This window comes from Camelus dromedarius, chromosome X (genome assembly GCF_036321535.1).
Source record: "Camelus dromedarius isolate mCamDro1 chromosome X, mCamDro1.pat, whole genome shotgun sequence".
Taxonomy (NCBI): Eukaryota; Metazoa; Chordata; class Mammalia; order Artiodactyla; family Camelidae; genus Camelus; species Camelus dromedarius.
Window position 1 is genome coordinate 107,673,929 of NC_087472.1, and position 27,267 is coordinate 107,701,195.

Consider the following 27,267-nt stretch of genomic DNA (forward strand, 5'->3'; position numbering starts at 1 on the left):
TTGAGACCCCTACCCCTTGGAGCAACTTGGCACTTGGCAACTCCCTAGAGAGAGTTCCTTGGTGATCATGTAAACCACCTACAGCCAGTCCTGGAAACACATTAGACTTTCCGGGGAAAGACTGAAGTTTGAGAAATGTCAAAAAAGGAAAACTGTTCAGCAGAAGGAAGCTAGCTCCAATTTCCGCTTGGGTCAGCAACAGTGGGAAACAGGTAGAAGCCCTGAGAGAGAGCATGAGGGCAAGAAGGGAACCTGGAGCCCCGCGGAAGGAAGGAATGTACCACTTCCAGCAAGCATCCTCCGGACTCAACCCGTCAGACGGCCTGCGGGACGAGCACGTACGGGTGTGTTTTCAATTTCTCTGACAGAATCTGTTTGGATTGAGGACGGCTGTTTAATCTTTGAAATATGTGTTCCATGACAAATGCTGGAATCACATAGAAATTGCTCCCTCCGTTCTGGAAGCCAAACCCTGACCAAAGGGGATTGGAAATCCCCGCAAGGTGCTCTTTGGTTATTGCTCATTCGGCAAGAAAAAGCCATTTCTCTAATGAAATGCAGCGTTGAGGAACTGCCAGAAATAGATGCTCCCTATTTGCCTTCACAGATGGTAGCTTCTTTCTAGCCAATTAACTACCAATGAACTGGGGAAGCACTGTAACAACAGGCCCGCCAGGCTCCCCTGTGCTCTGCCGGAGAGTGATGTCCCGGGAGGCCGTGGAAGTTTCTGGACCTGTCTCAACTCATAAAAGCCCCGGAAGACGCCCACCTGACCTGGACATGTATTTGCAAGGCCATTCTGGTTAGCTCTAGCTAAATCCCCAGAATTAAAACTGATGGATTGTGGCTTTTCAGGCAAATCCTGTTGGTTTTCTCTCTCCTTCTGGCTTTTAACTACATCATGTTGAAAGGACACAGCCAAGGCCCGTAAAAGGCGGGTCTTCATGAGTTTTGCTTAATGAGACTTATTTCCACATTAACACCAGGCTGGGGAGAGCTTTCTCTGTCTGGAAGTGTGGTGTCCATTGGGTTTTACGTTGTTGGAAAAAGAAGCAAGTTACACACAGTCTTGTGTTGCAGGAACTCTTGCTCCAAATCTGAAGCTAATCAATTATTTAGCATCCGTGCGTATTTGTGCTCCTCTGCTCAGATGTCCATATAAAGCCACTGAGAAATGGAATTTCCTACTAAGTGGTCTCTTTTCTAATAATTTCCCATTAATTTGGAGTCAGTGAGGGTTGTTTTTTTGTTTGTTTTGTTTTGTTTTACATCCCTTAAGAGATCTTAGATCTTCCTTATTTTGTTTGCTTTGTTTCATTTTGTTTTGGGTGGGGAATGACCACAGGAAGAGTCGGAGAGAAAGACGGTTGGCTCAACCTGGGTTATCTTTTAGGAGTCTGATCATTAAAGTATAGTACGTCCTTTAACAACACAAAGTTTAATTTCCAGTGAGGGGAGGCAGTGAGGGGAGACCCGTCTGACAGGGGAGGATGCCAGCCCCGGGGACAAGATGTATGGGCAGTCTTTATGCTGGTGTTTGGTTTTCAAATTTTCTGCAAAGTTGAAAATTTCTAAATAAAAAGCTGGTGAGGCAGGACATAATTCAAACCCAGCAGGCTAAGCAGGATGGATTTTAAAGCTGACTGAACAGATGTCACAATCTTGCATGACCATCTTGAGACTGTATCTTGAACTTTGCCGGGTACCTCAGCAGAACCCAGTCTCGAGGCTCCACTGGGTAGTGAGAGGCTGTGAAATCAGTCTCCCTTCCATTTACAACATGCTTCTTGAGGACTCTGTGTTCTCTTTTTAAAAATAGACTTCAAACATGTGTTTAGTAAGGTGCCAATGTTTACACGGAGTGTTACGATTAAAAAAAAAACCCACATTGCTCTGTGGTCGTTCCAACACCAAATGTGAATACGTCTCATAATAGTTGCACGCAGCCTCCTTTCCAGCCCAACTGGGACAGCAAATAGTTATGACCGCGCTGGTGAAAATGGAGTCTATTTAATGTTCCCCAAGTTAGATAAACAGCCTGCCCCCTCATATCAACCGTTTCAAAGGTTAGAAGCTGAGTCTGACAGAGCAGTGCCCACGTGGAATTAAAATGAAGACATAATATTACAATTACTTGAAATTCAATCGTTCTCCTCCTGGGGTTTCTCACCTTTTCCAGCTCAGCATCTGAATAATGAATACTGAACAGAATTCGCACATGTTGATAATTTAAAGTAACCAGTTCTCACCTAAGTGAAACAAACTGCTGGAAATGTTTCAGTTTCTGTGACTTATTAGGGCCGGAAAAAAAATATCTATTGGCATGTCATCTCCTTTGTAAGGTCGTCAGGAAGGACCGAATAGAGAACTTTGAGATTGCCTGGTTCTAACTAACAGCAAACACTGAATACTGCTTTGCTTCTAGCAAGCCTGCTTTTCCATCAAAGCCACATGCCCATCTCCATTCCCACGGGATGCGCTGAAAAACACAAGAAATTCACATGTCACTTTCGGGAGGCTGTTTATTTGCTGTCTGTCCTTCCACAACACATTTCCTCAGTAATAGAAAAGGAGAGCAAGAAGTAGATTGATGTGCCTTGTTACAGAACTCCTTTTCCATGATGTATTTATATTTATTCACATTAAAAAACCGATTCCGAAAGAATCCAGAAAGTTCTACAAATTTCTACGACCTTTGGTTCTGGAAAAAGAAAAAAACCAGTATTCTGAGAAAGGCTTGTTTCGCCTCCACATCCCGGTTCTACTTGTCTTGTTCATCACATCACCAGGTATCGCGGATGAAGCTCTACATTCGGATACAGCGAACACCTTCGGAATCCCCCCCCCCCCCCCCCCGCATACTCCAAGGAAGTGACAGAGGGGCCCAGCAGCACATTCTCCAGCAAGTTTGTCTGAGGCTGGCGCGGGTGGCTGAGTCAGGGCTCCAGGAGAGGCGGGCGGCTGGCTCTGGTAGTCACTCTGCAAGCCCCCTACCCTGGCCTCAACCTGCCTGCCTGACGCTGGGCTCTGTTAAGAAGAGCCTGAACCCCGCGGGCATCTCCACGCTAATACTGGGGAGAGGATGCAAGTCCCCTCCATGACCTTGGCCCAGAGTCAACCCCCGCCTCCCTCTCCCCAGCCTCAGCTGGAGGAGGGGGGATTCTGCAGTTTCACTGACCTTTGGCTATCTGTTCCCTGTTTCGTGTCTCCTCTGAAGCTCCCTGTTTCAGCTCACGGGGTGTCCTGGATTGTAGAAAGCCAGGCTATGACTAAGACTCTTCAGGAAGCCAGCGCAGGAGAGCTCAGTGAAGACTTTTTAGGACTGAAAGTCCAGGAGACTCCAGCTTCATTCACATTGTTCCATGGAAACCCCAAAAGCAACACTAATATTAGGATCCGTTACTCAGTACTTACGTGCTGTGAACCAGACAACAAAATTTCATTCTATTACAGGGCCAAAGATTATATTCTGTACTATACGCTGATCTTTCCACATGGAAGTGGCTACCTGATATTATTTTGGAGGCCAATTGATTACAGAAACAGATTTTCCATCATTTGTCAGCCTGATCTGACTTACACTTCTTTAAGTCAGGTGAAGCATTTCAGTATATTTCCTTCTATCAACTAGAAGTCTCATCAAAATTCTGATAGCTAGATTTTTATCCAAAATGAACATTCTTACAAGGGTTAAGAAATGATGGATTCTGATTGGGAATTCTACATCAAATGCAAGAGAAGTGAGGAACTATAATGTTATAAGAGAGCATCTGGAGGAGGTCAGCAAGAGAGTGAAGAGGGCAGGCAGGACAAGGACAGGGACACAGTCACAGCATCCAACAGAGCAGACAAGTATTCTCCTCCCAAGGACCAATCCCCCTCCCTTACTCAGAGAATCTCCATTTCACTCAGAGTAATACGGCTACTTAGCTAAATATTTTCCTTCCCAGACTCACGTGCAGCTAGGGGAGCCACGTGATGGAATTCTAGCCAATGGATGTAAGCTGAGCGTCTCTGGGAAAGCTCTGCTTTCCCGATATAGACATTTGCACCTTGTCACTTGCCTTTTCCTCCTTCTTTTTGCTTAGAAAGCAGACATCAGACCTGTTGGTGCAGTAACCATCTTATGACTATGAGGCAATAAGCCAAAGGACAACGGGTAAGGCTGGTGGGAAAAAATACCAGTGTGGGTCCTCAGTGATCTAGAAGGAAGACAGTCCTGAGTGCCCACCTCCCGGTTTCTTATTCAGCTCTTCATTGTGTGATCAGTTTCCTATTATTTGCAGCCAAATGCACACCTGATATATCGGTATCCAATGATGAGATTGAAAGGGATAAGGATGACTCAGTGAAAAGGGAAGAACAAAGACGAAAGTGCAAGGGCCAATGGGATCACACAATGGACCTGAAAACCACAGCTTAATTCTTTCCCACGGACAGGACAGAAGTCCTGACTAAAAGAATAAATGTATCATTACATTCAATACAGAGATGCCCCATGCTCAAATTGGCTGTCTAGAATTTAACTCTGTCCTTCTGCGCTTTGATTGCTAGTATGAAAGGGCATGCTTATAAAGCTGGCTGTTTTGCATCCTACAGAGAAGAGAATGGAACAGATTTAGAATCAATTTTGGTACTTCTCTTGCAATCCATTTGGAGGAGTTCCCACTGAGAAATCGTATGCCTCTTCCTCTCTGCAGCCGTATTTAATAAGATCTGAGAGGAAAAATAAGTAGTAACAAAACAGGGTAGCCTGTTTTGACTCTTGTATACGCTGTTTGGAGATTAAAGCCACTATGGCACGCTGGCAGAATATAGGCTATGGCCCATGGAAAGTGCTACACTGATCCATATTTAAGATGCACAGGCAACAGCAATAAATAGAGGAAGCAAATGCAGTGGGGGATGCAAATCAATGATGGGTACGTATACCCTCAAAATAAGGATGAAGCCCTTTTCATGGCAGGAAACAAAGTGCAGCACGAAAGGCTCCAACAGTTCATCATGCAGTCCCAAGATGCTGGGCTTGCAGACAGAGATGATTTCTTCATATTCAACGTGGCAGGTGGCCTGACATTGGTTCAGAAACTGATGGATAAGCAAAATAATACACTGAGAACAGGAGCCAGCAATGGACGGTCATGAGTGAACCTACTGGCATACTTGTAGCTTTCACATTTAATTTCTTTTTCTTCTCCAACAAAGGAAGTGCAGATATCTTTAGTCTGATTCAGTAACATAGCAGCAAAACCTCAGGAACCAATAAATAAGGAGGCTGACACACCAGTACCCCTTGGCCTTTCAGGCTCAAAGCTTCATCAACATCAGTCTTCAGCAGAAGGGGCAAATGTTTCTTGACTCAGCCATTGTGTTCCGTGTTCCTGGACAAACCACATCATTTGTACCCACCCACATGCCCCCATGGCAGTTACTCAACTCATTAAGAAACACAGCTTGAAACTCATAAGGGGTTAAAGCTATAAAATGCCTACTCATTGATGTCTTTTTTTTTAAGTTTCATTCTTCTTCCCCGCCTATCAAACCAAGCTTTTTTCCGCTGCCCCCAGTGCATGATTGTTCATTAGGGTAATAACATATCATTTGTTTTATTTCTTTTAAAATGACACTGTTGTGTTTTTCTTAAAATAACTGCCATCTTGTTTCTAATTAAACATGATGGATTCAGGGTCCTGGTTTGCCATCTGGGCCATATGTCTCAGAACATCCTTTTTCGTGATGATGCCAAGAAGTCTCCTGGAAAAGAAACAAAATAGAACAAAGAGGTCAGCCTTGCAATACTGACTCATGCCTGTCCCTAATCCCCAGTGCCCCGCCCACCCGGACACACAGAGAGACATTTCCCAGTGTCCCCCTGTGGATGGGTGGAGCCAATGGAGTGAGCTCTGGCCAATGGCATGTGGGTAGAGGGGAGAGATGCCCCTCCCAGGCACCTGCACATTTCCTCACTCTCTCTCATCTGCCAGCCGGAGGCAGAGGAGCCAGAGAAGGACTCTGAGGTCACAGAGGGCTGAATTAGGAGCCATCAGATTCAAAGACCTGGGTCCGTGAATGACCGTGTGGGACAGAGCCCATGCCTGCTGCAACCCACGCTGGATGTGAGTGACAGGGGAGAAAAATTAACCTTTACTGTGTTAGGCCACTAAGACTGTAGGCTTGTTTATTACAACAGTAAGCCTACGATGACTAATACACTCCCCTAAATTTCAAGACTATAATCAATTAAAAAGGGCTTATGAAAGCCATTGTCAAAACTTAACCACACTGCAGAAATTCCAAGTATCAGATATTTTAGGTATAATATGTTTTAAGTATTACTGGAAGGGTAAAGTTTGACATTCACTTCTGACCATATATGTAAATTACTTCCTCTTCCAAAATTCCATGGCTTTCAACTTACAAAAACAATGCCAGGGTCCCTGGTATAGGGCCACCTAGACTGTACACTGCTCAACTCCAGGGAGCACCGTTGACAAACATGACAAGGTAAACGTACCCCTAGATCACACATACACACTTGCACAACTGTTCACAGCAGCCCTTGACTCACTCTCGATTTTATTAAATACTTCAGTGATCACCTGCTGGGGTCAAATCATGCCCCTTGGGGAAAGCAAAAGGTTTTAAAGAAGGGGATGTACATAAATTCTTTGGAGGAAAAAAGTTCCACTGCCAAATTAGTTTGCAAGATGCTGCTCACCATAACTCCAGGAAGAGGGGAATAGAGGAGTAAAGCTATTACAATGACAGGTGTCCACCCTGTATCTGTGTAAAATGATGACATACCAACAAAGCAGAAAACAATTGCAATACACTGTCATTTATTTAATTAAAGCCAAACTGTTAAACTCATCTCTTACTAATAGAAAGTGAGAGGAAAGTAGCAAAAGGGGCCTTGAAAAGCATGCTGAATGAAAAGAATAATGACAATACAGATGACAAAACACTGAAAGAAAGTGACATGACTAACCTGATAATCACACACACACAAAAAGATTGAGGGGAATGTAACAAGCAGGACAGAATTAGAAAGTCAGTATCTTGCAACCCCCAGTGCTAAAAATTAGTTTAGTCAATAATTATCAATGGATTCCAAAACCACTGGGTAAATGGTTGCTGGAAAACAGAAAATTCCCATGGTCTCAAAGTATCCCTCCACTGATTACATACAAAGAGAAAAATGTCCCTTTACAATGGAGGGCTCCGGCCATCCCCACCTCATCTCAGTGACGGAGCTTATCACCAACAAAGTCGGAAAAGCTGACACTATGACATCATCTACACTGGCATGTTGCCCAAAACTACTTAAACCAAATCAAACCATGAGGAAGCAATCAAACAAATTCAGAATGTGGGACTACTGATCTGGACTCTTTTTTAAAAGATGTCATAAATAACAAACTAAAAAAGGTAGGGAACTGTTCTAGAACAAAAGACTAAAGAGGCAAAACAACCAAATCCAATGTGTGAACCTTGAATGAATTCTGGATTGAAATTTGAGCTCGATATTGAATGATACGTTATTATTAATATTGTGCAATTACAGCTTAGCAGTTATGTAAGACTGTCCTTACTCTTAGAAGATGTATGCTTCATACGTAATGGCCAAAACTTGGAAGGAACCAAGATGTCCTTTAATAGGTGAATGAATAAACAAACCGGTACTTCCAGACAATGGAATATTACTCAGCATTAAAAAGAAATGAGCCAGGAAAAGGCACGGCACAAGTTGAAATGCACATCACTAAATGAAAAAAGCCCATCTGAGAAGATCACACACTGTGTGATTCTAACTCTACGACATTCTGGAAAAGGCAAAACTATGGAGACAGTCAAAGGATCAGTGGTTCCCCTGGGCTCGGGGGAGGGAGGGACAAGTAGGTGGTCACAGAGGATTCTTAGGGCAGGCAAACTATTCTTCATGATACCGCAATGGTGGATACATGTCATTATACACCTGTCCAAACCCACAGGATGTACCACACCAAGAGTAAATCTTAATGTAAATGATGGATGGTAGTCAATAATAACATATCATTTCTGCCTCATCAACAGCAACAAATATATCACACAAATGCAAGGCATTAACAGTAAGAGAAACTGTGAGGGGATAAGAGAACTCTTTGCACCTTCTCCTCCATTTTTCTGTAAACCTAAAACTACTCAAAAAATAAAGTCTATTAAAGAAAATGAGATTCTTAAGTGAGAAGAAAGTGGTTGCCTGATGGGAGGGGGTGGTGGAGAAGGACAGAGCCAGGAATTGTTCTCGTTCCAGCTGTTTAGAGAGACCTGACTTTAACCAAGCTCATATACTCTTTTAAATACATTTCTCTTCTTATTCTTTTAAAATTTTTAAAGATTTTTTATTGAAGTGTAGTTGATTTACCGTGTTAGTTTCAGGTGTACAGCAAAGCGATTCAGTTATACATATATGTACATATATTTTCTTTTTTTTTAATTGAAGCATATAGTCAGTTACAATGTGTCAATGTCTGGTGTACAGCACAACGTCCCAGTCATTCATATGCATACATATATTCATTTTCATATTCTTTTTCATTAAAGGTTGTTACAAGAAATGGAATATAGTTCCCTGTGCTATACAGTAGGACCTTGTTGATCTATTTTATATATAGTAATGTGTATCTGTTTATCCCAAACTCCTAATTTATCCTTCCCCACCCTTTCCCCTTTGGTAGCCACAGTTTGTTTTCTATGTCTGTGAGTCTGTTTTTGGTTTGTAAATAGAACTTGCATCATTTTTCTTAGATTCCACACATAAGTGCTATCATATGATATTTGTCTTTCTCTGTCTAACTGACTTCACTTAATATGATCATCTCTAGGTCCATCCATGTTGCTGCAAATGGCATTAATTTCATTCTTGTTTATGGCTGAGTAAATATATTTCTAAAATTTATAGAAATACAGTAAAATCTAAGATGTTCCATAAAACAAGATGCTATTGTACTAAATCCTCCAAGCTGAGTCTGAGCAGTCAGCCTGGACTGCCCTAACACAGCACCACAGATGAGGTGACTTAGCAACAGAAATGCATGTTCTCACAGTTCTGGATGCTGGAAGGCCAAGATCAAGGTGCTGGCGGCTTTGGTTTCTCCAGAGGCCTCTCTCCTTGGCTTGCAGACAGCCGCCATTTTGCCATGTCCTCACATGGCCTTTTTCTCTGTTCAAGCATTCCTGGTGTCTCCTCTTTAGCTAAGGACACCAGTCCTATCAGATTTGGGCCCCACTGTTATGACCTCACTTAACCTTAATTACCTCCTTAAGGACCCCATCTCCAAATACAATCACAATGGAGGTTAGGGCTTCACCTGATGAATTGGGGGGGTGCACAACTCAGTCCACAACAGTTCTTCAACTAACTCCCTTTATAATCAAAAAGGAATAGTTATACGGAAAGCAGCTCACGTCTATAAGATGCTAAGAAAGCTGTGATCATCAGAGAAGTAGCAGTGTGTGTGAGCAGTATGGGCCACAAAGGTGGAACACCTTTCCATCCACAGTGGGAGGACTTCCGCTGCTGGCGGCTGCCAACAGTAGACAGTCCCTCAGCTTAAAACACTCTTTTGTCCTTTCAGACATTTATTTTCTACTTGAAAGCCTGGCTTAGGACACTGCCCTCTGGAATACCTGGGGAACATCACTCAAATTGGATTACATCCCTGTTCCTTGGTAGATAACAAGCTCCTTGATTTTTTTTTACACTTTTGGAGCCTTCTCCAGTTCTCACTCAGAGATGCTCAGTAAGATGCTGATTAAACCAATGTTGCTTTGAAAAAAATACAACTTGTTAGCACCTGCAAAGTGATAAGAACTTTACTGTAACACACACACAGATACTCCTCCCATATCAGTAAAGCCTGTTTTTTGCTTCCTTCTATTCATCCTGGAGACAACAGCAAAAGATCAAGCATCTGCAGTCCTGACAAGCCCATCTTAAAGCTTGGTAACTACAGCATCTGGAAGTCAAGCTGGTTACAATGGTTCTGGGGAAATCTGAATTCAGGAGCTGCCTTGGGTTCGGGCATAAACTGTGCCCTAGCCTGCAACAATAATTATCAAAAAAGAAGAAAGCTGAATATCCTTCCAGAAGGAGGGAGCATTAAACCCAGCAGGGTTCGTTCGAGGTGTGAATGTCCTACTTGATATAAATCAAGTGTTTAAACTTCCAGCCCCTTTGGATAGCAGTTCAATTGAACCTGGGGAATGATGAACGCTGATCTGTGACCATGAACATAATTCATATTAGAGACGCTGGGCTCTGGTGAGGCCACCCCATCCAGGTCCCCGAGGCCCACCTAGCAGGGCGTGGGGAAAGCTGACACCATCTCCCCTGCTCACTGCTTCTTTCTAGATCCTCTGTGGGGAAAATGCCAAATTCACTCTTGGCCACTGGAGGTTTCTAGACTCCGGCCTTATGGAGACCAAGATTTCTCTGGCCCCTGGTCTGGTTCCACGACTACCTTGGAGCCCAGGCCCTGAGAAGTCCTGCAGACAACACAAGTCAAGGGTACGAGCTGGGCTTCTCAGCAGAGAGCAGGGAAGGCACATGGCGACGGAATTCATCAAAAACACGAGCTGGCTTGAGCCGGGTCTGCCCTGGCTGAAAGCCCGAGGAGATGAAAGGCCCCGCAAACAAGGATCTCTTGCCAGCACTAACGTATCAGCATCTGTGTTTGTTTAAAATATGTAGAGCGAGAGAGAGAGTGCGATTGTGTTTTCTCACAGAACATTCGGAGCCAATTTCGGCACCCAGATCTTCACAGGAAAACCTCATGGGGCTCCGTGAGGTGTGAGCGGGCGTCAAGGGCAGAATTTCCTGCCAGAACTAGAAATTCCAATGATAACTGACGTTTGGATTATTATTTTAAAGGAAAAGAGAAACTGCTATACACTTGAGACGACACGGGTGATCACAGCAGCATTGATGCCGAGGCGCTGGAAATTCAAGTACAGAAATGGGCTTCAGCAGTTGGCAAAGTGGGGACACCGACCAGCAGCAGCACCTGGGAGCTGGTTAGAAATACACATTCTCGGGCCCCCCCAGACTGGAGGGATCAGTAACCACGGGCTGGAGGTGGGGCGGGCACTCTGGGTTTAACCTGGAGGTTTACTCCTCCAGGGGATTCCGATGCCTGCTCAAGTTGGAGGAACACTGAGTTCATTTTAAAACTACCAGCAGAAATGATCTCTAGCTTCGAACACTTGCTGATTTGTTCTTTGTTGATTGCCCCCTCCATGTGCGACACACCCCCAGCTGCAGTCAGAGCTAACCATGACAGTCATCTTGTTGGCTAGGAGTTCTCAGGGTCCGTGTGCACAGTCAGCCCAGTGCAGAGCTCTAAACCGCCGTGGGAAGAGAGCCGAGTGAGGAGTGCTTTTCACGGGCATCAGTCCAGGGAGCACTAGTGGCATCTGGGCCAGATGGTTCTTTGTTTTGATGAGGGCTGTCCTGTGCACTGAAGGGTGTTAAACAGCATCCCTGGCCTCTACCCACAGGATGCCGGCAGTAGCATCCCCTCTCTCTCCACTTACAACACCCCAAATCTCTGGGGGAGCCAATCATCCTGGTTGAGACCTGCTGGGTCAAGTGGAGTGTGCTAGCTTGGAACCATAAACTACATCAGAGAGTTAAGCCTCGAGACTCTACAAAGGCCAAAATTCAATGTCTCCACGGCCCATACCCCACCTCCCACCCTAGCCCATAAAGGAATAACCTGAGCAGAAAATCCTTAGTACCAGGCTACCTGGACTGAGCCAATCTCTTCCTCTGCCCAAGTTTTTGAGGCCCTGGAATTTAGCGCGAGCCCTTGAGCCCAAAGAATGGCTACACTGCACTATAGCCCTCACATTGCCAAGCCTTTGATGGCTGCAGGGCTGGTTTCCTGGTTCGTGGTAACACAAGGTGAAAGCAATATTGCTATGGCAGGGACGATGCTGTGGGCCACCCAATCTCCCAGCTCTGCCATGATGTTTGAAAATATGAAGTTGTTTGCAATGGACTGACCTATAGGGTGAACTTCACATTCGCTTATGGGTGATTTCATCCACAAGAAAGTCCAGGAGAACGCAGCACACTACACCCGGGTGGGAACACCCAGGGGCAGGGGGATACCCAGCCACTCCCACAAGCCAACCACAGGGCTCTCTCAAGGTGCAGTGACATCTTTATTGTCATGGGGATATATTTCTCAGCCATAACACGAGTAAAATGTCCTACCGTGTTTTGCTAGGTTCCTGTCTCTTTTTTGAAACGTGTCACTGATGAAGCAGTTGAGTGCTGTGCGCCAAACCCTATTTTTCTCATCAGCCCTGAGAGTCTCATGGCTCATTTCTGCAGAGCGCTGTGATTTGGAGGGACGCGTGTGTCACATTCCAGCAGGACCGGCTGAACCTTCTCTGGCACCAGGACCATAGTGGGCAGGAGGGGACAAGGAAAAGAGCCCCAGCCCCTCCCCTTTTGCTCCTCCTCTTTTGACTCAACCTTCAGCTTCAGGGCAGAGCCAGCAGCCCCACCTGGAACCTGAGTCCCAAGCTCGCTGGCATCCCCTCCTCCTGGGCCCGCCACAGCCTACTGACATCTCTTTCAAGCCCTGCACCCTGATCCCAGTCTCCGCCAGTCCCTCAAGGGCTGAGCCCACATCCCCCTCATCGTGCCTCCCCCCCCCGGTCCAGCCACTCACCCGCTCCGTGTCACCAGGCACTGGCGGAGCCCCAGCTTCCGGAAGATGTCCACCACCGTCTCCATGGGGGTGTGGTCCGTGACCGTGAAAGGGCTGAGGTTCAGGACGCGCCGCAGCTTCAGGGGCTGCGGGCTGTTGGCCGGCAGCTCGGGGGGCTCCTCCGTGAAGTACATGACCGAGTCGCTCACGATGCCCTCCTGCCTCTGTCTGGCATTCTCTGGAATGGGTGAGCAGGACGACAAGGCACGTGAGTCTCCCCTGTGGAGTCACTCTCCGACCCCAACCCCACAGCGACACACAACTTCCCCAGAATTCCAAGGAGAAGGGTTTAAGAGGGCAAACTCTATGTTCCAAATGAGAGGCTTCGGCCAAACATCTGTGAAATTGGCATCTCTCTCTCTCTTAAGCTAATGCTATGCGAGGCACCCCCTGCTGTGCCACGATCACTCACTGCCAAAGTCTTACACCATGGGTCTGACCAGGCTGGCTCCTGGAGGGGAAAGCACTGCTTCTGCCCAGAATCCGGAGCACCCACTGGCCCAGGACCCTCTCCCGTGCTGTCCTGACACACCTTCACCTCATCGGGGCTGAAGTTTGACATGAAAGGAAGCCTCACTTAGCTGCCCCATGAGCTTAATGCATTGTGGGGTGTTTTTTTTTTTAACAAACAAACATATAACTGGCCCAAATGGCATTATAAATCCTGAAAGGAACAAGAAACCAATAGGACCATGCCAGGCTCACAGCCCAGAAATACAGCTCAATCCCAAATGTGACCCTTGGGACCAAAGAAATAGCCCTAGAAAAGCTGCATCCCCACCCTTGGAAGTCCTCTCTTAAAAATAGGCCATTCTGTGGATTTCTCAAGGCAAGACAGTAAAACTGTTATGGTAACAATTAGCCTGTTTCTATCTGTAGGCAAGCCCGTGTGAGAGCAAGCTGCAGAAAAGGAGGGTAACAGGAACTCATTAGAAATACAGCTTTATGCAGTACTCGAAACCCAGGCTATTTTAAGTCACACATGAAATAAATCCATCGGTCTCAAGATATTTCTCCAAGGCGATTTTCCTTCTGTTGGAATTTTAATCTTTCTTTTGGTTCATGGGAAAAGGTTAGGAAAAATGTACAGCAAGGCTTGCTTTAAAATGGATCCTGGTTTCTATAATACATTTTTTTTTGCCTTCTCAAAGACTACCATTCACCTATATTGTTCTTTGAAAAATAAAATTCTAACTGCTGGCTCTAAGGCCATTTATTGCAATATAGTACTCTAATGGAAAACTGGCAGTGTTCGGGGTCAGACTGAGTTTGAAAAGGGGTCTCTGTTTAAAAGGGGAACAGAGGGCCTGCTGGGCAAATGCCTGCACAGTTATGTGGGTCAGGTTCAATCGAGTTACATCAAATGGAGTATGATTCAACCACAAATACCAGATGACAGTGATGCACAACCTGTTTTCAAATGTAGATGCGCACTTGTCTCCTAAATCAAGATGGCTTTGTCCTGAAGCACTAAGGTGGCAACAGTCAGCACGTACTTAGTGCTCATCTTCATAGACCAATTGATTCTCTAAAAGTCCCATGTAATGGGAAACCCATCTATTTCAACAATCCGGTTGAACATCAGGATTGGATCAAGCCACAAACTCCCATCAAGAACTGATCACACAGATTTGCTGAACCCCTCAAAAAACCAAAGAGAGCTTAGCAAACTGTCAGTTCTCGTGCTGAAATAAATAACAAGCTTCTATTTCCTCTGAATCTACTGATTGGGTTAGAAGCTGTGATAACAGCACCTAGCTCCATCAATTCTTGTCCCTGGTGCATTCCCAGTGCCTGGACAACACCTAGAATTCAGTCAACACAAAAGAGATATTTGCCAAATACACACATGCGTCAATCAATCAACAAGTGAATAGGTCTACTGAGCGTCAGCGTACTTGGCTCTGCCTGCCATGTAGAACAGAGCCTATTTCACGGAGGAGGCATTAGGAAGGAAAGTCTTGGGCTGTCCGCTGCCGAATAAGAATCGAAAGCATCAGCTGGGGTCAGAGCCGGAGACAGAGTTGCATTTCTTGCTAGTCCAAGAGCGGGAGTGCGGCTCTCTCCACACGGGCTCAGCCACGCCAATTTGGAGCTGTATTACAAGGACCTATCTTAAAGCCTTGAACTTTGGGGGTACAGGCCAAAAGCTGATGAATGGAAGAAACAGCAAGACAGTTCTTCTCAACCAGGGTGAACTGTCTTCTCCCAGTTTGAACAAGAAATCGTCAGTCACCAAAATGCCTGCAACAGACTATACAGCGTGTAAGTTCACAGACGGCAGAGCCTGGCTTCTGTCATCCCTGCGCTCCCAGCTCCCAGGACAGCGCCTGCACACGGTGGGTGCTCCGTGAGAGAAGCAGTTCCTGTGTGAAAGGATCAAGCAAACCGCACAGATTCCCAGACCCCAGGGACTCATGGGAGCCTGTGTTAGAAAAGAAGCCCTCCCAAAAAAAACAAAACAAAACAGAAAGAAAGGAAGAAAGAAGCTAGCCCAACGATTACATGTGTAAAAGGCCTAAAAGACAAGAAGGAAATGTACTCAATATTAACCATGGCCTTCTTCAGTGTTGAGAATGCAGGTACCTTTTTTATTTTCCCTTTTGCTTCTCATTTCCCCCAACATTCTATAAGTATGTAGTACTTTCACTTTTGAAAAGCTAAAAACTTCATTTCTGTTGTAAAGATCATGTGGTTAAATTGTTTTTACAACCATTTTTAGTATAGGAGGTTTGTTGTTGTATTCTACCAGGACTATTATCAGTGGCTACAGCTCCTGAAGAAGAATGACCATTTTAGGATCACCTGCGAGGGTCATTCAACTTGACATTCCACTTTCTCGCAGTACTACGATCACAATGCCAGGTGCAGAGAGGGTAATTAGGAAAGTGTTGATCAAGTCAATTTCACAAACTATGATAGGCCAAGAAATTTTAAAAGACTGGAAATAATCACATATCCAGTAAGTTATTATAACAGCTTGAGAGCAATGGTTCTCAACTGGGAGTAATCCATCCCCATCCTCAGGGGACGTAAGGCAGTATCTGGAGACATTTTTGGTTGTCATAACTGGGGGACGGGGTTGCTACAGGCACCTAGTGGGTAGAGAGCAGGGGTGATCCTACAATGCACAGGATAGCCCCTCTCAACAAAGAATGATCCTGCCCCAAGGTCAATACTGTTCAGGTTGAGAAATTCTAACTGTTTTTAGGGAGGTAATGATCTATCATCCTGTTCATTTAAAACGTTTCCATAAAACAGATGTAAATTGACAAGAAAGGTTAAAATGGACAATTGGAAGCAACTATAGTGGTGGTTAGTACACAGGTGATATGATAAAAAAAAATCTATTTAGAAGAAAAAGCAGATTATTTTATCAAGTTATAGTTTACTGAGGCATGGACAGGTCATGTACGTTTTCATCACCAGCAGAAATATGCAGATGACAGCACTGTTCCCCAGGGCCTGTCCCAGTAATCAGCGGCTCTCCCAGGAAGAAGCCTCTTTATCCCTAAAGAGCCCATCCAACAATCTGACACGTATCTTCTTGTTCAGTCCTCGATGGAGACCCCTTCTGCAAGTAAGCATCTTCCACATGCTGGAGAATTACCATTAAATTATCCACCAGACCAAAAAAATGAGAGTTCCCTTGACTGTCGTCTGTAACTCTAACTTTCCATCCCTTTAATCATCTTTGCGGCTTCCCGCTGAGTCCTCTCTGAATCCATCCTCACTTAACTGTGGAACTCAAGACTAGAGGAGCCTACGCCTGCATAGCACAGAAAGGGCCTCCTATTTGCAAAGCGCCCCAAGAGGTAAAGTTCCATCTACGAGGAATTTGAACAAAGACCACATCTGGCCCCATGTGTTAGTATGTGATGGTGAAGAGGGCCATGTTTCCTAGGCGGTGCTAACTAATCGCTTTCGAACAAAGACAGTGGCTATGGTTTGGCATTCCAGAGAGGGACAGAAAATAACAAAACTTTTCAGCTTCATGTGAGCAACTGATACCATTTTAAACATGATGTGTAAGAGAAAATCTTCATTTGCTTCACTGACCGTTCTTTTCTTATCTTGGGTCTATCGCCAGTCTTTACGCCTGAGTCCCCAGAAAGTGAAATTGACAAGGGATGGTTACCAGCTAAAAGCTCAGGTCATATTTCTATATTCACGAAGGGGCATATAATTCCGCACATACAGGTCATGAATTCCTCCACCAGAGTACAGGACAGAGCAGGAAAACAGCTTTTCTGACTGCTCATGGCAAAACACTCCTTGCCTTTCCAGAAACCATGTAAATAGCAGCTTCTATACTATTATCAGTCTGATTGAAAGCATATAGGTATTATTTACACCGCGTGTTGCCTCTTCAGACATTCCAAACATAGCTTCTAGGAGAGCGCTCGGTTGGCAAGCTTAAATTTCTTCTCCAACCGGTTGATGACAATTACTGCTTCCCACTTGATTACAGTAATGGGTTTCAGGAAAATTAGTGAGCTGTCTCTTAGCAGGTGTCCCTGGAGCTACACAATAGGTAATAGATTCTGTGACATTTATTACTTGAGTTTTTAAATTTCAACCTTTGCTTAAAAGATTTTAGGGACTGAATAAATTTTTTAAAGGCTGCTGATTACATTAATTTAAAACAAACCCAACCATACTATAGAGCATTTTTTTTTAAAACTCATTATTTATAAGGCAATAGTTATGCCTCAAGGCACCTACCTGTTAAGCGATAGGACCTATAATAAAGAGATGTTTTCATGTCTAAAATATAAAATCAACTGTTGCTTTGAGGGAGGTAAATATGTTTGGGCAACAAGCTAAAATTAGAGGCTATGGCTTATTTAAGCTTATTTTTATAAAGCCTTTGAAGAAGATCGGATACACCATACAATCACCAAGGGCACGCTGGAGCCATGTCGTGGGCCCCAGCCTACTGTGAGATGCAAGGATGCCGTGCAGGAGGGCATTCATGTTTTGCCATGTGCCGCCGCGGATGTGCTCTGCTGCTCCTCGTCCCTGCTGCATCAGGTCCTCCAAGCAGGACCACTTGGAGGGAGCCCTCTGAGGCTCATTGCTCCTTCCTCCTCCAAAGACTCACACCCAGGCCTCTGCCTCTGCAGTCCTTCAACCTCCTGCTCCCCTTCCAAGGCGGACATCCCTAGGCTTGCTTCTCGGAGCCGCCCGTCTCTGGGACATCCCACCTGGGCATCACCCCCTCTCACCTCTGCCGACTCAACAACCTGCCCCTCAGCCCATCTGATTCACTTAGCACACGATAAGGAAAAGCATCCCACGGAACCGACTTGACCCACATGGGCCCCTAAGTGATGGAAGCAGATATAAAATCATGAAGTGAAGCAAAGGGCTTGAGCAGTGCCGCAGGAGGTGTCTGCTGCAAAAAGCTCAGCATCTCAGTCAGTTTGCTTGCCTGGAAGCCTGTCTCTGTGACCAGCTGGCCTGGCCGGCCCAGCCTCTCCCATCTCTTCCTTCTCAGCTTCACCCAACAAGTCCCTAAAAGACAGCTCACCTCCCAGCAGGAAGGACCCAGGTGGCTGCTTGCAAACCTGGTGGTCGTTTTCCAGCCAAGAATGCCTCTCCCAAGACACTGCTCCCCACAGTGTGACTCAGGTCCAGTAGCAACGGCATTAATGGGGAGCTTGGGAGAAACACAGAGTGTCAGGTACCCCAACCCCAGATCTGCCGACTCAGATTCTGCGTCTTAGCCGCATCCCAGGTGATACGAAAGGGCATTAAAGCGTGAGAGCCCCTGGCTTAAAGCCCTCCTACCCATGTCCACTCTCTCTAACCATTTTGAGAATCTGGGGACACAGAGGCTGAGTGAAACAAGGCTTCCCTCGCCTTACTCACTTATTGCAAGAATCAGCTCCCTCCTCTGGGCAAACCCGATGAGGCGCTCTGAGTCCCTGGAGACGACCACTGGGAAGCCATTGTAGTCGGTCTCCTTAATGAGCGTCTCCACGTCCTCGACGGTCATGCTGTCCTGGGTGAGCACGGACAGCGGCGGCTCCCCCCGCCGTGGTCGCATAACATCGGTGGCCAGTGTGCGGTGGGTGAACTCGTCCTTCACATCCAGAAACGGGTACCCATTCAAGTGGATGTGGGCCTCGTAGATGCCTTCCTTCCCAAAGGCATCGGCCACCCACTTGCTGGTTACGGCTGCTGCCATCAGGGGCACGATGTACTCGAGACCGCCCGTCAATTCAAACATGATGACCACCAACGACACCGTCATCCTGGTAACTCCACCTGCAACCCAAGAGAGGAACGAAATTCCAGGGCTCCACTCCACACCCTCGAGGGGACATCAATTGTGGAAACTGACAAGCTGGCCGTATTCTCCTGGTGCCTGTTCTAAGGAGAGGGTCCTGCAAGGCACCAGAACTCAGACCTCTGGGACCGAGGCCAGGCTCGGTTAAACACAGCCTTGCATCACGAGCCATAAGGCACATCTGCCTGGGGGGTCTCTTCTCCAGTGATGGACACTGAGTTGTCCATTCACCCTCAGGACCACACACCTTGCTTTTTAGTGAGTGGATCCCAAGTGGGCCCTGCAGGTTTCTGACTCAGCAATGTGGCTCTCTTCCAGAATCCCAGAAGCTGGAAAAGTGTCAAGATTTTTAGGGGCTACAGACAAGAGGGGGACCCACCACCCTTGTGTCCCTTGGTATTCAAAGGAAGATCTTCCAGTGAGCTTAAACCAGGGTTTCCGGACCTCAGCATGAGAAACATCTAGAGCTGGATTATTCTTTGTAGGGGAAGGGGTGTCTCTGCACTACAGGATGCTGAGTAGCACCCCTGACCCCCACCTACTAGACATCAGTAGCACCCACCAGGTGTGCCAACCAAAAATGTCTCCTCCACTGCCCGGTGCCCCTCATAGGCACAACTGCCCCCAGTTGAAAACCACTATTCTAGATGGTACAGCTGCAAGATGCTGGAGACCCCATCAGCCTGGGTCCCTGGATGACTGAGTGGAGATAAGCCCACTGCTACTCACATTACACACACACACACACACACACACACACACACAGAGTTGATTCTCATTATTCATGGTAGTTGTGCTCTATAAAGTTGCCACAAACACTGAATTAGCAAATACTGAATCACAGCCCCAGGGGAGATATCAAGTTAGGTTTCTGAGAACCTCTGGTCACACCATTTTTGTCAACCAATCAATATAAAAACTTATTTGATGTGTGTTTCTGTTTAAAGACACCTTATTTATTTAATACATGTAGCTGGTTCATTAACACTGAACTCACAGCCAACAGCACTGTAACTCATGCCTGAATGAAGCCTCTCTAACTCACGTATTTTCTCCAAAAGGCTCATCTCAGATGTCTTGCGTTTAAGAACACAAGACAGCACTGCCGCACTGCACTTGAGGCCACTGTAAATAGCAAAATCTTTTTAAAAAGCACACACATAGCCCCCCAAAAAACCTTGGCACTAAAAAGACCAGGAAAAGGACACCTGTGTACAGGAGAAGAGCTGAAACAAGAAGGTGGACCTTCGCCTTGATTGGCCTTAGCTGGGAACATGTACATCAGACAACTCAAAGTTTCCACCACTCCACACATGTCCCAGAATGACTGGGAAGCACCTCGAGTACTGATTTAGGGGTGGCAGCCAAATTTCAGCAAGGAGGCAAGTTCCCAAAAATGGAATTCACGAATAAGGAGAATCAACCACCTATCCTGAGCCATACCCGAGCCTCGGGGCACTAAGCAACTGAGATTTAGGGGTCTACTTGTTACAGCAGCACAACCTTGCCTATCCTGACATGCGAACACTGGAGTCCAAGTCTTCCTTCTGGCCAGTCCTGGACACCAGATTGGTCTTTGTGTCAGTGTACCTCATCTTTCCCTGCACCCTCGCCCACCCCACCTATGGCCGCATACCTAGGCAGGCAGCAGCTCCCACCATGGCATAAAGCCCTGGGGTGACGCAGTCTGCTCCGGGCCTGCACCAGTTCCTGAAGATGATCCAGTCGTGGTGATGGTAAGCCAGCTGCTCCACGCCGATTCCCACCATCCTGCCTGCCATGGCGCCCACGGCCATGCTGGGGATAAAGAGGCCGGACGGAATCTGCAGGGAACATGGGGGAGAGAAGCGTGAGGGAGGGGGTCCCCATTCCTGCCGCCCCCAGGGAACACAGCCCCCCTCGACAAGCTCGCATTTGGCTTCAGTCTTCCAAGGAGGCGCAATGCTTCAAAACAGCTCAGCCGGGAAACCGTGGAACAAGTGATTTCACCTGCTTGGTCGTAGCTACTATGACTCGGAGAGGATATAAGTTTACACTTTGATTTCCTCGCCTTCAGAAGCCGGCCTGGTTGGCCTGCTGTGGATTAAAGAAGGATAAACCTCACTGCAAATCACATTCAAGGTGCACATCTGTCACTTGAGATACTCACCGCTTTCTCTCTCCCCTTGCACGTCATTCAGATGAGCTTTGAAAATTAAATGTCAAGCCACAGCATGAAAAGGGAGAAGCAGTGCCTTCAACCGTTCACAGGTCAAAGAAAAGAAGCTAAAAGCATCCATATAGCTGCCCTGCATCTTCCAAAAAGCTTTTCACAGGCTCACCACCCTCTTGAATCGACAGTGGCCAGGCATCTGTCAGAGAGAGATGCCAGAGGAGGGGGGATCTCTCTTCCTGACAAAGTCCATTCTCTGCAAAGTATTTGGAATATCTTCAAGTTACATTAGATGCAGTAAAGAAACAGACTGTGTAAACCAAAAGGTCTTGGTCATCTCCTGTTTTATATTTTGCTGTGTGAAAATACATTTTAGTTTCTCCAGTGATCAGACAAGCACTACAGAACACGCCTGAGTCTCCTTGCTCCTAGAGAAGGCATGGGACCGCCCATCCTGACTGGGGGCTGCATTCATGCCCCTCCTGCCAGACTGTCATCAATTTGAGGATGGAAGTGGATCTTTAACCAAATCCAAGTTAAGTTTGGGTCCTTGGGTGTGATCTCTAGAGTCTGGGACATTCCTGAGGAAATTGTTCCTTTCTGAGCACCCCCCCCCCATGTCATTTAATGCCCTATAACTTCAAAGCAGCCTTCCCCCGGCAGGCACCAGAGGATGCAGCCAGTGTCTTCCTCAGAAACGAAAATAAATCCCTCTGCTAGGAGATGATGGATCAGAGACAGTTGGCTGTTTCATAAAGTCCACCCATCCTCATTCTTCAGGCAGATTGCAGGCTTGTGTTTGACCATGGCATGCAAGTACACAGCTCCCCAGACTTTTTTTTAAAGAAACAATTCATAAAAATTCCCCACAAAAAGCAACAGTAAGGAACACAGCGCGGTACTGGAGGGTCTGCCGTGTTCTGGTCCTGGTCCTCGGTGCTGGTTCCACAAGCATGTGTGTTTTATGAAAATTCACCATGCTGTCCACATCCCTATATGAATGATATACTCTGAGCCTTAGCTTCTTCACTTGTAAAGTGGGGTCAAAAATCTCTATTCCATAGGCTTGCTGTTTATCAAAAGCTTTCTTTCTTGCTGGTTAAAAGAATGTCAAGGGTCGCCCAGGAGAACATACAGTAAAGGTCAGTTCCCCTTTTCCTCCCATCACAACCTTACTCTGGCGAGTAGCATGCCATCCCCAGAAGGATGTGGGCTGCCTCACCCCTAACCCCCAGCATCTTCCCTCCCCTTCACTTACCTTCATGCCAAAGGTAAATATGGTAATGATGATCTTGAAGATCAGCGCCAGCGCCAGCTGCCACATGGCTGTGTAAACCCCGACCCCGGCCGGCCGGTCCGGGATGTCGTCCACAGGCCGCGTCATGTTGGGGTCATTGATGTAGTCACAGAGCTGGGAGGACTCAAGGGCCCCGCAGTCATTGAAGAGCTCAGAGATGAGCTCGCTCGTGCTCCGGCGCGTGTAGGGATTTGGGTAGGCGACAATGGCGGTGATGGCGGTCACTGCAATGACCTCCAGCACCGGGTACTTGCCCAGCTTGGTGGTCTTGCGCCTCCTGCACCAGGCGATGTTGCAACGGATGAAGAGGGTTCCCCACAAGCCCCCGAAGACCCCAAGCAGGATGAAGGGGAAGAGCTCAGCCATGTACCAGGGCGTGTGATATTCCACATAGAAGAGAACGAGGCGGCTGTTCCCGAAGGGATTGATGGATCGCAGCGTGAATGCTGCCACCAGGGCCGCAAAAAAGGACCGCCACAAGGTCTTCAAAGGAAAGTAGTAACTGACCTGCGACAGACGAACAGGTGGAAAGTCAGAGATTGACAGAAGAGAGCTGCCCAGAGCCCCAACCCCAATGATCAGTGGCCACCCGCTGGCATTTGCCACGGAGGTTACACTCAAGACCCAAGATAGGCGGTACTCACTTCCTCAATCTAGGCTTAATTATGGCCAAAATGCACTAGGAAAGATATTGAAATTGGAATGTGGGGAGGGAATAGCTCAGCGGTAAAGAGTGTGCTTAGCATGCACAAGGTCCTGGGTTCAATCCTCAGTACCGCCATTAAAAAATAAATTCAGTTAAACTTTAAAAGATAAAATAAATTTTTTTTAAATAAAATTGGAATGGATACTAGTCAAGGTGCATTTTAGCTATTTTTTTTAAAGAGTAATGAAAATACTTCATCATAATTCAGTTTATGGCACAGAGACCCTCGTAAAAGAAAATAAACCTCTGATCTGATTCTGCAGACAACAGAATAGATTATGGGTTGAAAACCCTGGCCCAGCCAACATATCTGGATGGCACATGAGTTAAGAAGGGTTTTGACATTTTTAAAAGGCTGGTGGGAAAAAAGAATATTTTGCGACATATGAAATATGAAGGTCTTGTTGGAAGGCAGCCATGCCTGGCTTGTGGACGCTGAAGTTTGAATTTTATCTACTTGTCACATGTCGCCAAATATTGTCCTTCTTTTGAGTATTTCACATCCATTTGGGTTGTGAAAAGCAAAAATGCTTCAGTAAATTGTTCATGAAAAAGAGAGAGGAGACTGTAAATCTTCCTCCAAAATCGCATTGGCAATTTTTAAAACAATACTTGAAAACACATGTTTGGGTGAAAATTGTGGCTCCTTAAGAAGCTGCAGGCATCTCGTTCAATACTCCTTCAGATCTAGTCCTCAAAAGGCTGGGGATGGAAGCCTCGTGTGGTACCCACCATCCCAGTGTCCCTCAGGCCTCAGGACCACGGATCAACCCCCTCCACTGCCCACACTCACCTCTTCCAGACTGAAAAGCACACCGCCGATCGGAGCACCGAAGGCGACGGAGACCCCGGCTGCGGCCGCAGCTGACAGCACCTGCAGGGCATAGAGCTCCGGGTCAGCCCGAGGCCTTGCGGGTGAAGCCCTGGGTGCGGCAGGGCTGGAGGCTGGAGGGGGTCACTGCCCACGGCAGTTGCACCCACTCACCTCGCGCCGCTTGCCCTCATTCTTGCTGTACTTAGAGAAAAGGCTGCTGAAGAAGTTGCCACAGCAACAAGCCACGTGCACCAGCGGCCCTTCTTTGCCGAGGCTCAGGCCCGAGGACACCACCAGCACCAGGGTGACGGTCTTGATCAGCAGGGTCCACTTCCCCAAGTAGCCTCTGATGATGAAGCCGCTCAGAATGGTCTTTATCTGAAACAGAGGACGGAGGATGATGCAGAGTGAGCCGCAATTCAGTAAATCCCATTTTTGTTGTTCATTTCACTATAATTTTATATTAACCCAAAATATATGATATTTATGGAAGCCTGAAACAATCCAATGCACACTAAATCTTAATAATTCCGAAAGTAATGAGAGATCACAACAAGGCCTGAATAAATAATTACCAGAATCTCATTTTATGTATGGCGTTTTATCCCGTTCACGTTACCCTCTGTTGTGTTGAAAAGACACGTGTATCTATTGATTTTAACTGTTAATTTTTGACTAGTGAAAGATGTCCAAGATAAAGAGACATCTGGCAAGCTAAATGACAAAGCAAACAAAACAAAATGTCCACTGAACTTTAGATCTGGGGTCATCAAACTAGGGTCCAGCCCACCACCTATTTCCGTATGACCCACAAGCTAAGAGTGCTTTGAACATTTTTAAATGTAATATGTAAACAAGACTGCTAGCCTTCTAGAGACAATAGTTTCTCAGTCTTGCCTCTTAACTCACAAAGCCTAAAATATTCTCTGCCCTTTATCAGGAAGGTTTGCCAAGCCCTGCTGCAGGCCACGGGGAGATAGGTGTTTACTGTCCAATTCTTTCAACTTTTCTATACCTTTGAAAATATCCTTAATATTAGAAAAAGAAGATGCTTGGCATTCTAATGACGCCCTTCTAGGGGATGTAAAGGTGTCTGAATTCATGGTGACATGTTCCCTTCTGCTGACTCCTGCCCTCTTGCAGCGCAAAGGACTCTGACTACAGGTACAGCTGACTCGAGCTGCGCTTTCAGGCCTGCCGCGTTTTGTAAATGCCAAATAATGGCTTTCTTCCTAAAGGTGCACGTGAGTTTGCGTAACGCTTTTAGAATTCAACTGGGTGCCGATCACAGTAATTAATTTCCTATGTTGGAGTCAGTCCTCTGGATATAGATGCATCACCAATGGGTGAATGATAATCTTACCTTCAACCTCTCCCACAAATGGCTGAAATGGAGTGAACGTTTCCTGCCGAGCTAGCAATTGACAAGCCTGTCATCAAAGATTCATTAGACACCGAGTGAGTCAGCCCATGAAATCGTGGTCAGTACCTGTTTTCCCATTGTATAATACATAATGGAACATTCTCAGCTCTTGTCACCATTGGGACGTTTACATAACTTCAAAGTGCCTCTTAGTGGGCATTGCTCTGCCAAGAAATCCGTTTCTCAAATAGCTATTATAGTCCTTCTCAACCTTCTCAATGCACTCAGTGGCATCACCTAGGGAATCAGAAACCAGGGAGGGCTGACTCTACCCCGCCCCCGAGATGTGGTGTAATTGGTCTGATGTGCATCCTGGGTGTGGGAGGTTCACAGCCTCCCGAGGTGATTCTCAAGTGCAGTCCAGGTTGAGACCACTGCTCCAGTCCCGAGAAGGGCAGTACAGATATTCCTAACTTCTCAGTAGTTAAGGCGCAGTCCTGCAACACCCTTCGGCATTTTGACATCATGTCACACGTGTGATGATTTGGAGAGGGTGGCGAAGTGAACTCATCCTGGAAATTGTAAAGGGGTGTGAGTGGACCATTTTCATCTCAGGAATTATTGCCAGAAATCTGTTTCTTAATTCAAGGAGCAAGACTGACTGTGACTGAGCGTGCGGGCATCCATTTCCAAAGAACTCACTAAGCTCCACCCGACAGAACACGAGTGAGGTCTTCCAGCTCTGCAATCAGATGGTATTTCTTGAACTCGCCTTTAACTGAAGGCAGACAAACTAGCAGTGGTTAAACTGGTCTTTCACTAGTGGTAGTTGGCCTATTTGAGCCTGGGCTCTGGGGATCTCCGACCCTTTATTTAAGGGATGTTTTATTATACCTGCCACAATCCTACCCTTTTGTGTTGCCTAGAATAAAATTATCTATAATTTTTTGTCAGTTAGTTAATGTGGATTTGGACCCTAGGGTACAGTTTAAGAGTGTAATACCATTTAGAAAATTACAAGCATCTGAATTACCTGAGCCTTTGCCAGCCGTGACATGTGGTGAATTGAACAATGTAATAGGTATCTCGTAATTCTCTAAAATGACTTTATAAAATTGTCATGATCAAATTAGGGACTAAAGAAAGCAAATTCATTCCCAGTAGATGCCAAAATCCAATCGCTCACTTTAATTTGAATTAATTGAGACTGAATCACGCAGGGCTTTAAGGAGAGGTACTGCAGCAGATCAGTGACTTGGTGCTGGTGACTTTAAAACCTTTCTGGCAAATAAATATTTGTGAGGGAGTTCACGTTTTGTAGTGGGCCAAAACATCAACCCAAAGTAAGTCCTAATAGGACATGATTTCTTATAGAGCACATAGTGGTTTTGGTGATGAAGCAGTCAGGAGGAGACAGAGGGCTATCCTTGCCAAGTTCTCTCTAAATTCTCAAGCCCTAGAACCAGTGTTCACTCTTCAATGCGCTTTACAGAACTGGTACAAGAGCATTTAATACACAGAAAAAAAAAATTCTCTAAATTTGTATTTTTAAAAATGTTTCCAAAGGACTTTTCAGTCTAAGTAACCCAAATGTTTCAGAAGCTTTGCTTTGTTACAGAGGATGCACCAGTTTTAAACTGTGCGGAAGTGCACACTGCCCTCAAAGTGTGTTCCCATGCTGCACACCCCGTGCCAGCTTACAGCGGCTCACCTCAAACGATGGGAAGTGTATTTCCTAAACAGCTCATTTAGGATCTTCGCTGAAATGTAGGCAAATGGCTCCCGAGCCCAAATTGAGAGGAGTCGGTTTGCATGGTTAGTTGCATTTTGACTGGAAGGAGGTTCTTTTTATCCACGAACTACTTACTGCCGTTTACTT

At 46.1% G+C, this 27,267-nt stretch overlaps 1 protein-coding gene across 2 annotated transcripts in view; it reads right to left on the reverse strand.

Annotated features, from left to right (window-relative positions):
• Positions 1–2,504: 2,504 nt before the first annotated feature.
• CLCN4 (chloride voltage-gated channel 4) overlaps positions 2,505–27,267 on the reverse strand; it is a 64,195-nt gene continuing 39,432 nt past the window's right edge. For both annotated transcript variants that reach the window (XM_031445965.2, XM_031445964.2), the window contains 7 exons: positions 24,197–24,403; positions 24,005–24,085; positions 22,467–23,012; positions 20,693–20,879; positions 18,636–19,034; positions 12,723–12,939; positions 2,505–5,754 (listed from right to left, as the gene is read on the reverse strand). In XM_031445965.2, coding sequence (XP_031301825.1) covers positions 5,664–5,754; positions 12,723–12,939; positions 18,636–19,034; positions 20,693–20,879; positions 22,467–23,012; positions 24,005–24,085; positions 24,197–24,403 — 1,728 coding nt within the window. In that variant the 3' untranslated portion in view covers positions 2,505–5,663. The remainder of the gene's footprint in view (positions 5,755–12,722; positions 12,940–18,635; positions 19,035–20,692; positions 20,880–22,466; positions 23,013–24,004; positions 24,086–24,196; positions 24,404–27,267) is intronic.